The sequence below is a fragment of the Conger conger genome, chromosome 1, assembly GCF_963514075.1.
Source record: "Conger conger chromosome 1, fConCon1.1, whole genome shotgun sequence".
Taxonomy (NCBI): Eukaryota; Metazoa; Chordata; class Actinopteri; order Anguilliformes; family Congridae; genus Conger; species Conger conger.
In genome coordinates, this window is record NC_083760.1 from 71,883,729 (window position 1) to 71,899,445 (window position 15,717).

At 38.7% G+C, this 15,717-nt stretch overlaps 1 protein-coding gene across 4 annotated transcripts; it reads right to left on the bottom strand.

The window, feature by feature from the left end:
• Positions 1 to 4,515: 4,515 nt before the first annotated feature.
• On the bottom strand, positions 4,516 to 15,047 carry LOC133135560 (casein kinase II subunit beta). 4 transcript variants are annotated; one of them, XM_061252648.1, is made up of 7 exons: positions 14,888 to 15,047; positions 13,333 to 13,413; positions 10,344 to 10,446; positions 9,970 to 10,085; positions 9,027 to 9,102; positions 5,321 to 5,510; positions 4,516 to 4,637 (listed from the first exon to the last, which is right to left on the bottom strand). In XM_061252648.1, exons 2-7 carry the CDS (start codon positions 13,402 to 13,404, stop codon positions 4,547 to 4,549), a joined length of 648 nt encoding a protein of 215 aa, XP_061108632.1. In that variant the 5' UTR covers positions 13,405 to 13,413; positions 14,888 to 15,047; the 3' UTR covers positions 4,516 to 4,546. The 4 variants fall into 4 exon arrangements, with proteins under 4 accessions (XP_061108632.1, XP_061108641.1, XP_061108662.1 ...); XM_061252657.1 differs by having other exon boundaries at positions 14,952 to 15,017; XM_061252678.1 differs by lacking the exon at positions 14,888 to 15,047 and adding an exon at positions 14,342 to 14,725.
• Between the last annotated feature and the right edge of the window lie 670 nt (positions 15,048 to 15,717).

The window sequence follows — 15,717 nt, forward strand, 5'->3', positions numbered from 1 at the left end:
GGTGGGGCAATAGGATGGTATGGGTTTTAAGAGGTAGATCATTGTTGTTAAACAACTTTATCAAAGGCATGCTTAGAAAAAAGAAACACGGAACTTAATCAAATGTAGCCCTGATAAGTGTTCCTCATAACCAGGATTTAAGAAAGCGCATTGAACCCAGTGCCATTTTTTAATTTATCGTGCGATTTACAGTAATACAAATCCAGTTTAATACATTTTCTTTAGCATTTGTGTTGTGATGTTTTTTTCCAGATAAAATATACTAGACTAAATAGTCAAAAATATAGATGAACAAATACAATTTTAACCTATAGATAAAACTAACAGTACCAAATGATGCTGTTAATTGTCCAAGATTAAGCAAGGGACTGCCTAGTAATTCTTAAACTATATTGAGACTTTTGGAAAATCAGCAATTGCTGCATAAAATCCCAAAAAAGGCTGGTAAGATCCATTTTGACTGGACAGACAGACCAAATATATTATTTATCCAAATATTGGCCCATTTCAGTTTAACAGAGATGACAGAAAATGAAAAATGAAAGAATTCCTAATGATATGAACAATGTCAATGTATGTAAATTATTTTTAATCTCATAAATAACCATGTTATGCCTTGGTGCTTTCCAGAAGAAGTTAAGAATAAGCATGGAGTCAACAGAATCCACAGAAACTGGATGAACAGTATGCACCTGACTGCAGTGAAGAGCAAACAGATTTGCACAGCTTCCAACTAAATTATGGAGGGAGAGACTGAAGGCCAGAAGCTTGGAGGAATGCAGGAGCCACCAGCATGGAGCCCCCTTCCCACCAATCCACAAATCTATAAATCGTCTTAATTAGGTTTGATGGCTAAAGTCCACCAAATTGTCCATCTCTTGAGCTGTTCCTTTAAAAAGGAGAAGGCACATTTGGCAGTTCTTTTCAATACAAATGCTAAAATTAGTCACAAGAAAATATTACGTAATTTAATAATTCCAATTAGGCTATGTCACGTTGGGCAGGAATATTTACTACACTTAATTGCTTAATTACACCCTTTACTGAACAAAAGTGTTCGTGCTTCACAGTAAACACACCCAGACAAACGTCAGTTATTTGGCAGTCAGCCACCGATAAGAAAAGCTTGCCTGCTAACGTCAGTGACACACCTGATTTGGATACATGCATTACATAAAAGACTCAGCAACACCACCCAAAGGAACAAGTTGCCAGCCACCATGATAAACCTAGAATGACCTCAGAAACCAACATCCACCTTATGTAATATTACGTCTTATGTAATATTGTAATATTTTGAGACACTGGATTTAATCTTGACATAATCATCAAGATTAATATATATATATATATATATATATATATATATATATATATATATATATATATATATATATATATATATATATACACACACACTCGTGGACAAAATTGTTGGTACCCCTCTGTTATTGAAAGAAAAACCCACAATGGTCACTGAAATAACTGACAAAAAAACTGACAAAAGTAATAATAAATAAAGATTTACTGAAAATTAACCAATGAAAATCAGACATTGCTTTTGAATTTCAGGTTCAACAGAATCATTTCAAAAAACAAACTAATGGAACAAGCACATTTATATTTCCAGATTAAATTATTTATTTATTTTATATTTATATTAAATCTTAATTACAACCCCCCCTTCCAATTTTAAGATAGCCTACATTTTCTATTGCATCTCCAAATATATATTTGCTTCATACCAAAACCTTTCCCATCTAATGGTTAATTTCTCTGCTTCAAACATTTCAGCCGACCTCGAGGAGTCTCGCCCTTCACTCCATGCAGTAGAAGCCCAATTTAAAATCCAAAGGAGACCCAGGTCTGGAGTGAAACCTTTTAAACAGCCTACTTTTCAATTGCGCCAGAAAGCAGACCTCCCCATAGCCAATATTGTCACTCTGTTGTAACCCATCTTGGACAGAAATGCCAGAAAGCACAGTACTTTAAATGATGCCACAAAAATACATTTTAAACAGATTGGGCCTCATTTATCAAACGTAAGCGGAATAAAATTGACCACATATCCTTCGCAAATGCATTTGCACAAATAATGCAGGATTTATCAAAATTTTCAGATGTCCGTTTTTCTTTTGCGCCGAACAACCTTCACAAGTGGTCTCAGCTGTTGGTATTGTGCACTCAGATGTAAGCGCGCGGCTGTAAAACATGTTTTGTGCTTGTATTATTCCATTGATTTATTCATTTGATTTAGAGCGGCATAATTATTTTAATAAGCCAATTGAATATTCAAATTATTCATAACTGTAAGGGAGCAGGGTCGGAGGACCAAACGCGACTGACATGGGTTCTAAAAGTAACCCACCAGACATGGGATAACCACAAATATGTTCTAGCCCAGACAAAAGAAAGACCTATCAAAACGGTCTAATCTGACTCGAGCGAGGAAATCACAAACAGCAGGTAAACTGAACTCACGCCCTACTTATTATAGCGAACGTAAAACGATCAAATAGCGATAAGCAATCAGAGCTGCTAGAAAGCTGTTAACTCCGGCTGCCTCATCCTTCGCCGTCCGTCTCTCTCGGTCACGCAATTCTTCCTCTGAAAATTCTGGTTCAAAACTGTAAGGTTGCATTTCTTCGTCAAAATCGAAAATCGGATATCTGTCCGCGGACGTCTGGGTACACCCTTTTAGATCCAGACAGCCCTTCCTCAGGACGTCAACATGTGTGGAGACAAGAGCGAGGGGTGCAGGTGCTGTAGTACATAAACAGAGCTGTGTATACATGTGTATACAGAGAGGTAGACACATGTAATCAGCATAAACTTCACTCAACATATTGAAGGGAAATTTTATTTACCAGCAGATCCAACCCTACTGAAACACAACTCTCCTGGACTGCATGTAGTCTTTGTGCTGTTACACAGGTTCCAGAATCCAAGGTCACACTCGTAACACAATGCATGGCCTGGGACAGAGTCCATACTGTGTAGCAACTGCCCATCACCCCCGCCCCCCCATTGAAATAAATGAAATAATTTTAAGTGCAGTCACTATTTGGACAGTGGCACATCTTTTATTGTTAACCACTATGTGGTTGAAGTGCAGAATTTTAGCTTTGAGGGCTTTCACATCCATATTGCGGGATTAGTCTAGCAATTGTTATACGTAGTCAGGGGACCAAAAGTAATAGGAAAATTGGCTGCAACAAATAAGACAAAGATGAACTGGTACCAGAATGATGGCAAGAGCAAAGTGTGGAAGTTAACGGTACATGTGGACTGGCAAGTAAAATCACCTCTTCCCATCTATAATAGGTTATGAGTTTCTCCTTAATCACTACCCACTGGAGCTTACAAAGAATGTTAAGTGTTCACACACTACACACACATCCACCTAACAGATATATGGACCACCAGATACACTACTAGGTGAATGAGGCAAGTATCATAATACAAATACAGATCCATGTCAACACAAACAGTTAACTGTGGGCAAAGCTAACTAAAAGAACTGCAAGAAATGAAAAACTGTTTATTGTGAATTCTGAATCCTGGTTGCAGTTACACATTGGGGAGAAAAAGATGAAAATCACCAAATTATCATAGTGCAAACAAAATGAAGCCTTATATAGCAGTCCATTCTTCAGGAATTAAAAAAAGAAAAAGACAGAATTACAGGCTGTTGTTAAACTATGAACTTAAAAACTGCAGTAAAATTGGATTATCCCATTTGAATTCCTCTGATATACATTACATCAATAACCCAACTAGAAAAAGCTGAACAGCAACTACACACACTTGAGTATGCAACAGCGTAAGGAAGAGGTTCCTGTCAGGGAGGCACAAACACAGTAGAGTGCAGCTGAAGTCTCAATCGGCACATGGCTTTTATTAAAACAGGACCATTATTCGGTGAGATTTGCACAATTCTCCAAAGGCAGTAGAGCAGATCTGAATCCAAAAGATTTTTATTCTGTTGCCCAGCACTTAAATGAATCAAAACTGTGCTTTTGTTTGGAAATATGTTAGGACCTTTTCGTTGATACTTCCATTCACCCTTTCCATAAACAAACAAAAAATAAAAATAAAAGTGTGCTAGCCTTCCTTCTCTTAATCTAAAACCACAGCTATTCCCTCAACAATTAATACTTTAAAGCTTACATGGGAAAATGGCTTGGTTCAATTAATGGTGCAATTAAGAGATGGAAGGCACCATTTTAAAGAAAAAAGTAACAAGTAACAAACCAACTAATGAAGTACAGTGCGTAACAGGCTTCATTCCCCACACCATGCCGTTTCTGTGTCATTGCCATTGCCATACACGCAGGCGATTCTACTCCATAAAGAGAAAGAGGAACTGCTCGGTGTCTGTATTTGTGTGCATTCATTTCTGTACATGACTTTCTACATAATCTAATACATATAGTCTGGTGTCCTCCATTTAAGTAGGTATCAATATATAGCTCAGTACACCTCCCACCCCTATCCCACCCCTGCCCCCAAAATCCACCCCAATCCCTCCCCCCTCCTGAAGGTCTTAGCGAATTGCCTTCACGGGGCTCTTGAAGCTGGAGGCTGCCTGAAGCTGAAGCTGATATGCCATGGGGTGGATCTTGAAACCATACAGCCTGTAAGGAGGAGAGAGGAGATTTTTATTTGTATTTATTTTAAATCAAGCACATTAGCTAATATTAGCATAACTTTAGTAAGTGGATCTACACTCAGTGACCACTTTATTAGGTAGACCTGTACACCTACATTATCTACAATCTAATATCGAATATAATATTTTCTAAATGGATGAATGAATGCAAAGGAGTTGAAGGTATGGTGCCATGGTACACAGTAGCTGATTAGGCTACTGTTTTAAATGTTTAAAATGCTCTCCCCAGTGTTCTTTCCGACTGGATACTGTACTTCAGAATTCTACCACTTCCTTCAAGCTACCTATTTAGCTCCCAAGGAGGACAGGTTCCTGTGAGCTCCTGTAAACACCATTCAGGGTGTCAGAATGGCACTTCAGCTTGTCATGAAGGGCACAAGAGAAAAATAGCCATTCAGACAGCATCCTCACATGGTAAATGCAGTCAGACATTCAAAATAAAGGCATAAAATATCACTTGAAAAATGTTTGGGGCAAATTACCAGCCAAAACAAACGAGTTAGCAACAGCTATTTATAGAACCATGAAATTGCAAATCAAAGATGAATAAGGTGAACAGGCCATTCAACCAATCCTGGCCCCTCATTGCACCTCTACCTCCACAACTAGCCCTGTTAAATGCTTCTATTCACTAGCAATGGTATGTACCTGGGCACAAACTGGTTAGCAGGCCGTTTGGGCCGATACTCAGGGTGCACCATGAAAAGCATGTGAGGGAAGCCTGTCCCAAAGTAAGCCCCATCAGTGTGGTGGTGTCGGGAGGACTTGGGTGTGTAGACATCCATACACTTTGGGCAATACAGCTTCACCATGGCTTCTCCTGGGATGTCTGACAACCCTGAAGAACACAAAAAACAGAGCGCGGGATCAGTCAGTTTTATTTTTCAATATTAGATAATCATTTCAATGTTCATGAGTATGTACAGGTCTGAAACAGAGCACCGTGCAAAAGTCTTGGGTAACTCGGGAAAATATCAGTGTTAATTTGTTAAGAGAAAAAAAAAATGGAATTAAACAAAGAAATGTTAGCACAATGAAAATAACAAAAATGTCTCATTCTGAACAGGTCAGTCTTAGAATGCAAAAACTCAAGCAATGATCTGGTTGATTAGCGCGATTTTTCTAAAAAGCTGTCATGTGATAAATTCTTCCAAGCTGCTTGCAGGATTTGCCATACTCTTCTTTTGACTTTTTGTTGACACAGCTTCAGTTATATCAAAGATGGGGCCAATCTAGTCTAATCTGCTGATGGAAATCTTAAGTTCTCCAAAAAGGTCTTAATTGTGCTTGGGGTCATTATCCTGCTGAAAATAAAGACTTTGTCATTTAGTAATTTTCCAGCATGATGAAGATCTGCTTATATTTCCTCATAATTCCGTCTGTTTTGACCAGATCCCCAACACTGTTGGTTTAAAACACACCCCTAGACAATGAGAGCCACCATGTTCTTTACATTACATTATTGGCATTTGGCAGACGCTCTTATCCAGAGCGACGTACAGTTGATTAGACTAAGCAGGAGACAATCCTCCCCTGGAGCAATGCAGGGTTAAGGGTCTTGCTCAAGGGTCCAACGGCTGTGCGGATCTTATTGTGGCTACACTGGGATTACAACCACCGACCTTGCGTGTCCCAGTCATTTACCTTAACCACGATGCTACAGGCCGCCCTTAACAGAAGGCAGAAGACAAGTGTAAGGGTAATTTTCTTAATTGATTCTTAATTGACAATGTGGTTAACAAAGACAATCACATGATTACAAATAACCTTTTAGTGATAATCCTTATTACTATTAGACCACTTTCTGAATTAAGTGCTTACTATTAGTCTTTCTCTGTCTCTCTCCAGCAGACAGACAGCCTTTGACCTTAATGTCTTTGCTTCTCAGCTAGCACATTCTGGTCTTACAGCAAGGTCTACAAGGGGTATTCAGAAGACAAAATACCAATAAATGTTCATGGCCAGCTTCATGTATTTTTGTTTTGGTAAAGCCCCCCCTTCTGGAAAAGTGTGTATAAGCGTATTACTGCCGGTAAGCTCTCATTTTCTGTCATTTCTTTGCAAACAAATACGAAAGTAAAAGAGAAGAATAGCTATTGTTGTGTTTTTACTGGATCTGTTTCATCAGACGATGCTCACCTGTGAAATATTTAAAAAGGTATCTTATCTGGACATACGACTCCATAATACACCGTCACAGGTTGTCACCCTACGCTTCAGGGTATTCCGGTTTCGCAATCTTGTTGCCTTTGCAACAATGGTTTCTTAGCTACAACATGCCCCGCACAACCATTTCCTGTCAGACGACTTCTCACAGCCAAAACGTGTGCTTTGGTTCAAGGTCACTTCACCGGAATTCGTTCGGTCCCTTAAGGAAGTATTCCTTCATTAGATGTCAGTTCATTAGATGCATGCTTTTGCATCCTCTGCTGTGTTTTGGTTAAACTTGCCCAGTTCCTTCAAATTTCTTTACACCACATTGGTTGCTGGGAATCGCCTTGCAGAGCTGTGATTTTTTAAAATAGTTTAACCCTTTCCGCACTATGGATGTGCCTGACAAAATTATTTTCAAATACTTCATGGCTATTGAGAGCGAAGATGAAAAATCTGAACCTCCCCCAACCCCGGGCGCCCAAGGAAAGACAAGGCAGACAATTAAATATGACTTTAGTCTTGGTTCAACAATAGTTTCTGAATAAAAGAAACCACATTCAAATCTAGGGTTGGGGGTGTGAGGGGTTGTTAAGGAGGTGGCCAGTGGAGCTTTTTCACCTTAAAATCTATTTCCTGCATTCTGGAGCATTACAACCACCCACAAAAAAAAAAGCCTTCAATTAGGGGTAATTTGGGCCAGTGATCAAGATAATATTCCATAATTTCCACTGAAAAGATATTTATGAAAAGCTAATGAAAAATAAATATTCAAAGTGAAAGATCAGTATATGTCATATTTAATAAGCTTTAAAAAAATGTAATACTGAAATATTATGAAATCTAGGAAAAGTCCAGGCGAGGCTTAATGTGTAACCAGAAGGAGTAATGTTGCACAAACATATTGGAACAGAGAGTGTTTAAGTAAATGAAAGTAAATGACTATTTCAACACATAATATTTGGCAGCATATCCCTTGCTTGCAATAACTGCATCAAGCCGGCAACCCATTGACATCACCAAACTGTTAAATTCTTCTTTTGCGATGCTTTTCCAGGCTTTTACTGCAGCCTCTTTCAGCTCTTGTTTTTTTTTCAGGAGAAGTGCATGCTCAATTGGATTAAAGTCTGGTGACTGACTTGGCCATTCGAAAACCTTCAACTTTTTCTCCCTAATGAAGTCCTTTGTTGTGCTGGTAGCGTGTTTTGGGTCATTGTCTTGCTGCATGATGATGGTCCATCCAATTTGATTGGATGCATTTCTCCGTAAGTTGGCAGAAAGTTTTTGCAGACTTCTGAATTCATCCTGCTGCTAATATCATGAGTTACATCATCAATAAATATTAGTGCGCCCACTCCAGAAGCAGCTATTGTAATCTCGCCTTTCCGATTCTTACGACTGATGAGTGGTTTGCATCTTGTGGTATAGCCTCTATATTGCTGCGTTTTAAATCTTCTTCGAATGGTTGATTGAGATACCTTCACTCCTGCTCTGTGTAGACTTTTTGTGCTGTCACTGACAGATGTTTTGTTTTTTCTGCAATCAACTGCTGTTGTTTTCCTTGGCTCGACCTGTTCAATATCCGTTGCTCAGTACGGCAGCAGTTTTTCTTTTTCAGGACATTCCAAATTGTTGTATAAGCTATCCCCAATACTGGTCGATTTCCCCTCTTTTCTAAACTTAAAAATGGCTTGCTTTTCTCTCAAATACATTGCTCTAGTGTTCATATTCGTTTGTTATCACAAGTAAAACCCAAGGCTAAAACCAAGAGTAGACATTCAGAACTATTTATTGTTTGACCAATCAATCTAACAGGATACATTTGGGCAACAAAAAACACCCGTCAGTCACATGTTTAAATACTTTTGGTCACCTAAAAAAAGGTCACCTGAGGTCACACGGGCCAGGCTACTTCGTTACACAGTAGTGCACCACCTACAGTTACATTACTTACGGGAGAACTCGGGGTTGATAACTTTTTTCATTAAATGACTGAAATCACTTTTTAAAATGTGTTTTACGTTTACTCGGGTCCCCTGAGTAACAGGTTCAGTGTTAAAAAAAAATGCAATAATAGAGGAAATCAGAAAGGAGACAAGTACTTTTTTTACAGCACTAAGTTTAACAGAGCAGAGGGTAGATAAGGGTGGAGCAGACAGGGGCTCAGGCCCATTGGCAGATATAAACACAATATGAGACTCACCAATGGGGAGCATAGGCTGGTTCTCACAGTAAACTCTGGGACAGTACCCAAAGTCTCCCTGTTGGTACTTCTCCAACTGAGTGTGTAAAACAGAAGGTGGCTTTAATTCAGTACATACCATACATACCAAAGGTATTAGGCCACCTGTGGGCTTTTTTAAAATGTATTATTTTTTTCAACTTAAGGTAGAAATGTTATAATTCATAAAACTCGACTTAAAAATTCTACTTAAAAAATGGTCCTCAAAACACAACTGTCCTCAACTGTTTTAATTGCAATTAAACAAATTATTTAAAGTATATCCAATTATTTTACGAAGTAGAAGGTGGAAAGGTCCGAGGGGTAGTTAAATTGACTGAAATCGTTTTCATTTTCATTTTATTTTTATTTATTATTATTTTTAAACCACAGGTTGCCTAATACCATTGGCCTGATTTGTCAGTAAACTAGGCACAAAATAAATACGGCAAAGAACGAGGAGTTAGGCTTAGATCAAGTACTTGGCGGGGCCAAGTAAACATATTGTGTATTCCCAATGAAACCATTACATTACATTACATTAATGGCATTTGGCAGACGCTCTTATCCAGAGCGACGTACAACAAAGTGCATACCCATAACCAGGGATAAGTGCGCTGAATTTCAACTGCTACCTGTACAAACCAGTTTCTCTGGCTACAGTGAAATGATAATGATCTGCTGGTCTAAAAGGGAGTATATCTGTGAAAAAGACCCCCATGCTGTTAACAAGAAAAGACTCCAGTGGGCCAAGTGCCATCAACACTGGACCAAGAAAGCCTGGGAAAAGGCTTTTGTCACAGACAACATACAACAGAAAAGCGCACCTCTGTAAACGGATGAGAGAATTTTACATTTTCATCCAAAGTCACTTACAAATGCATACATATCAAAGAACAGACAGAATAGGAGGGTGGCAGCCTACCATCTGAGCGATGCCTCGGTTTGTGAGAATGTAACGTGCATGGATGAGGCCGTAGAGCATCTCTGCTGCCTGCTCAATCAGGTCACTCTGATTTGGGTTATCCTCCAGCTCCTCGTCTGGGAGGTAAATGGAAAAATGTCAAACCTAATCACAAATTTCAAAACGGCACAAACAATGGCTGACATTTCACTGCAAAATACACTGCAGTGAAATCTAGAGGACATCCATCCTTTGCCTGGAAACTGTGCAGCCAAGCATATTCACATTCTACCCTTCTTGAATTTTAGTGTGCATGTTGCCACAATACTTATCAAATAAAGGGATCAATGGCAAAGCAGCTGTGTAAGACTGAACAGAAGCGGTATTACACTGACCAGGTTCTAGGTCCAAGATCATGTCCAGAGCCTGCCGATAATGGGGCACTTGCTCATTGAGTCCTGTCAGGTTAAACTTATCCTGGATATAGTCCTCATCAACCTGAAAAGAGAAAAAATAAAAAGTGAGAATGAAAAGGGCTCAATTCAAACAACGGGTCAGCAGTCTTAAAGGTACAATAGGTAATGTCAGACTCCTAATAGTCAGGAGAGGAACTGCAGCAAGAAACACCATCAAACCACAACACTGTTTATCCCTCTCCATTATCTGTGAATGTGAATCGGCTGTGGCAATTGGAACCATTTTCAACCAATGAGCTTGAATTATTGTACAGCTGTACAATGATTTGGTAGTGTATCGGTGCATCAACTGTATATTTTGACCATAATTTAATGACTATAAACACAGGCAGAGGGTGAGTCAACACCTTTTCAATGATAGGAAGGGATTTACAATGGTCTTGTAACAATGTTACAAGTCTTAGCTATTGTACCTTTAAATGTAAAATAATACACTCAGGGAGCACTTAATTACGTATTTATTAGACTTATTTTTTATTCTTCTACTGCTGTAACCTATCCACTTAAGTTATCATGGGTTGTGTATTCAGAGATACTCTTCTGCATATTACTGTTGTAATGCGTGGTTATTTGTGTTACTGTCACTTTCCTGTCAGCTTTGACCAGTTTGACCACTCTCCTCATTTACAAGGAGTTTCTGTCTGCAGAACTGCTGCTCACTGGATTTTATTGTTTTTTTTTTTACACCATTCTTTGCAAACTCTAGAGACTACAGTGTGTGTGAAAATCCCAGGAGCTCAGCGGTTTCTGAGAGACTCAAACCACCCTGACTCTCCCAATTCTGAAGGTCGATGTGAACATAAACTGAAGCTCCTTACCAATATGTACATAATTGTAAGCATTGCAATGCTGCCACACAATTGGCTGATTGGATAATCGCATGAATAGGTGTGATAAAGTAAAAATGTTCCTAATAAAGTGTGTGGCGAGGGTATCGCTCATGAACAACATATACCCGAAGAAGACACAGACATCGATTCTAAGATTCAACTGAAATACTACAATCAAAGCACAAAACAAGTATTTTACTTCCAAAACAAAAGTGTTAGAAGAGAGTGTGTTAGAATGTCATTTGATTAACCAGAATGACTAACCATTCAGGTGACCGGGGCTCTCCCATATTTGACCCCCCACTCTACCTAAAGATACTGAGATCTTCAAAAATAGACATAAGAGTACGGTTTTGTTATCAGAAAGCTTACAGTCCCTTCCAAAAGTATTGGCCATAAGGCCAATTCCTTTGTTTTTGCAATACACTGAATACATTTGGAGTTGAGAAAGATGAATACGAGACAAGAGTTCAGAATTTCAGCTTTTATTTCCTGGTATTTACACCTAGATGTGCTGAACTACTTAGAACATAGCTCCTTTGGTATCCAACCACCCACTTTTTAGGAGAGTAAAAGTACTGGAACAGAGTACAAGTAAATTAACTTAAATAACACTTTATATTCGGTAGCATATCCTTTGCTTGCAATCAAGCCTTCAACCTATTGACGTCACCAAACAGTTGTATTCTTCTTTTGTGATGCATTTCCAGGCTTTTACTGCAGCTTCTTTCAGTTGGTTTGTTTCGCATCTTTGTTGTGTTGGCAGTGTGTTTTGGGTCATTTACTTGCTGCATGATGAAGTTCCTCTCAATTAGTCAAAGTCGTTTAACAAATCTAGATAAACACTACCAGGAAATAAAAGCTGAAATTGGGATCCGTCATCTCATGTAAATCTTTTGACCAGACACTGAATACAAAAGGTCAAAAGGTCAAAAGATTTACATGAGATGACGGATCCCAATTTCAGCTTTTATTTCCTGGTAGTGTTTATCTAGATTTGTTAAAAGAGTAGACATTCAGAACTATTTATTGTTTGACCAATCAATCGAACAGGATACATTTGGGCAACAAGAAACACCCGTCAGTCACATGTTTAAATACTTTTGGTCACCTGAGGTCACACGGGCCAGGCTACTTCGTTACACAGTAGTGCACCACCTCAGTTACATTACTTAGGGGAGAACTCGGGGTTGATAACTTTTTTCATTAAATGACTGAAATCACTTTTTAAAATGTGTTTTACGTTTACTTGGGTCCCCTGAGTAACAGGTTCAGTGTTACAAAAATGCAATAATAGAGGAAATCAGAAAGGAGACAAGTACTTTGCACTAAGCACTAAGTTTAACAGAGCAGAGGGTAGATAAGGGTGGAGCAGACAGGGGCTCAGGCCCATTGGCAGATATTTTTGAGAAAGTTGAGAAAGATGAACACGAGACAAGAGTTCAGAATTTTCAGCTTTTATTTCCTGGTATTTACACCTACCTTTGGTAAACACCAAAGGTAGGTGTAAATACCAGGAAATAAAAGCAGAAAATTCTGAACTCTTGTCTCGTATTCATCTTTCTCAACTCCAAATGTATTCATTGTATTGCAAAAACAAAGGCATTGACCTTGCTGTTCCAATACGACGTCCACAATTTTTGGCCCAAACTAAATAAATATGTACTTTGTAATTTGAAGGAGAAAAAAAATCTCTCAACTTTTCATTTTGCTATCGGTTGAGCTACAGCAGACTTCGGAATATATGACGGGAAGGTCAAACGAGTCCATAATGCCCATAATGTTGCCTTTCTTTCTCGCCTCAAACATTACTGAATTATTAGCTGCATTTCAGTCAGGCAAGAACTTTCAGGCACAAGAAATCTTCACTACTTTCAACACCTTTCCAGGGCAAAGGTGAAGGCACACAGTTCTTCCATTCAAATAGAAGAACCAATCACAGTTGAAAATGACCTGACCTTTGAAAAAAATCAAAGACTATGTCACACGTCAGTATGCCAGAGACTGCTGGCTTGGTATGGTGGTGTCTATTGATCTGAAGCAGCAGGTAAAACAGAAGCTAACAGATATCCGCTTACCTCACAGAAAAACTCATTCCCTCTCAGTCCACAGAACCAGGAGATCCACGACACTTCCTCTGAGCTACTCATTTTGGTACTCTGCAAAAGAATCGCAGAGATTTTTTTATTTTTATTACAGATATGCTGAAAACAGTGGTATGTCATACTTTGAAGTATTGCTGACTTTTTAACCTGAGGATGGGACATGGGTATGGCAAATATAGGCCCAGCACAGAAACCAGGGTCCGACATCAATTTTTTTTATGATGGCTCTTGCCATTTTTATGCGCACACAAATCTGAAAGGATAAAGTGCAGACTAGCAGTGTAAGGAATGCCAGAACACAAGCCAAACACCTTTACAGCATTAACCTAAAGATACACGTTTTGTGCACCCCATTGAGAATATTTGATTCATAGTGAGATGTGAATTGTTTACAAAGGGTGCAAGCTTACCTAGCGAGCTAGACTATACAGTTGGGTTCCATGGCGGGTAGCTAACTAACGTTCGCTAAATATCTGAATAGTTTTATCTAATGAAGCAATTTAACGTTATATCTAACGTTAGAACATTTAGCTAGCTAGTTACGTTTTCTAAATGGCCGAACTGACACAAAAATTAGGCAAGTTAACGTAGTATGAGTAACGCTAGACATTCGTAGCTCACACTATATTGGCTTATATTTTGATGGAAAAACAAACAAACACCAAACTTAAGTCAAATGACCTAGTTAGCAAGCGAGCGTGTAACATTAGGAAATATTGCTAACAATAAGTTAGCTAGCTAATAATGTACGCCAACTTGCATATCACTGTTGTTGCGTTTAGAAATAACGAAATTTACCTCCTACATAACATTAGATATGGTAACTGTTATGGTATAGTTACGCTAGACTAGGTCTCTTACCAATTGTACTAACGTTAGATAACTAGCTAGGTAGGCAGCGAACTAAATACAAATATAAACTACGAAATCTAGCTAATAAGAGCCGTTATGCGGCCCGCTGAAACACATTAGTTACACTTACCTAATAAAAACACTGTCAGCTAAGATAGTTAAACAGGTTGGTTTCAGACACTGTCAGCTAAGGTTAGCCAATTTGCTAAAGTTAATGCCCAGGTTAGCAAACACTGAATTTGTAATCTAAAGCAACACAGCAAGGATCATGGATCGTAGCTAACGGGCAACAACGCCAAGCTAACATTGGCTTGCCAGGTTTCTGTTTCGAATGCAGTGTGACAACAAACTAGCATAACTATATCTAAGGTATACGAAGCTGGTAGCCATATGGCTAGTAGTCAAATGCAAGAAACAGTACCGTTAGTTAGCTAGCAACTACTCTTAACTAGCTAGCTAGTTAGCATACATACAGACGAGACGGAACTCGCAATCTAGCTACTCGCCATCTCATTTTCAGTACGGATCGGCGCACTAGGCCGCATAAATCCGGATAACCGACACCGTGTTCTCAGTTGCCATTTATGCAGTTAGCTAGATAGCCTAACGTTAGATATATTATTGTTAGCTAGCCACAGCTGACTACAATCATACATTGCACACGCGAAGTACTTACACCGTATGTGCTTTCGTGACTGTAAAGATTAGTTCAGAGGTTGGTTGGTTAGCTAGTTACTTACTATATTTAAATTAGCGTTTGTCTCTAGCTATGCTCCCCCAGTAACCAGCTAGCTAACACTGCTAACAGTAATTTTCCTTTGCCACAGTGATGACGTAAAAACCCAGGGACCTAAAGTACGAAAAGCCAAACGGTTCAAAAAGTTGGCAACGACTAATATTATCTGTAACCGGGATCGACTTATGCTGGGAACAGAGATAAGGCTGGGAATATTACTCGGCTGATATTCACGGTCACAACAAAACAATCAATAGGCCACCATTTGGACATTTTATTTATGTTATTACATTGTTTTGAACCTTATGCGTTGAGCTTCATAAACAAAGCAAAACCTCGAGGTATCAATAACAATAACAAAAAAAAAGACAAAAAAAAGTATATATATATATATATATATATATATATATATATATATATATATATATATATATATATTCAGCAGCTATGAATAGCTCACCTGTTACGTTAATCAAAACTCCAATATTATTTATATTAGGCAAATAAGTATTCGGTCAGTGGGTGTTAACCCCTTTTTTGCGGTGGCACGTATGACGTGACTGAGCCTGAACTATGTAATGGAAATGGAACAGTTAAACTTGAGCACAGGGCTAAAAGCAGAGCTACATTGTTGAGAATTGCGTAAGTGGTTAAACCCTGTGACGTAGTCTATACAGACCTATACTGTATTTAGGTGTAGAACGTAAAAACTGCCAAAAATATCAGGAAGCAATTTGTCATTCAATAAAATATTACGCAGACAAAGCAAG

Excerpts from the sequence above, each read along its gene's own strand:
- LOC133135560 (XM_061252648.1), bottom strand. The coding sequence starts at position 13,404 with ATGAGTAGCTCAGAGGAAGTGTCGTGGATCTCCTGGTTCTGTGGACTG. Across the intron at positions 10,086-10,343 it reads GATCTTGGACCTAGAACCTG|ACGAGGAGCTGGAGGATAAC; the intron begins GTCAGTGTAATA and ends TTTACCTCCCAG. Across the intron at positions 4,638-5,320 it reads GCTAACCAGTTTGTGCCCAG|GCTGTATGGTTTCAAGATCC; the intron begins GTACATACCATT and ends TCCTCCTTACAG.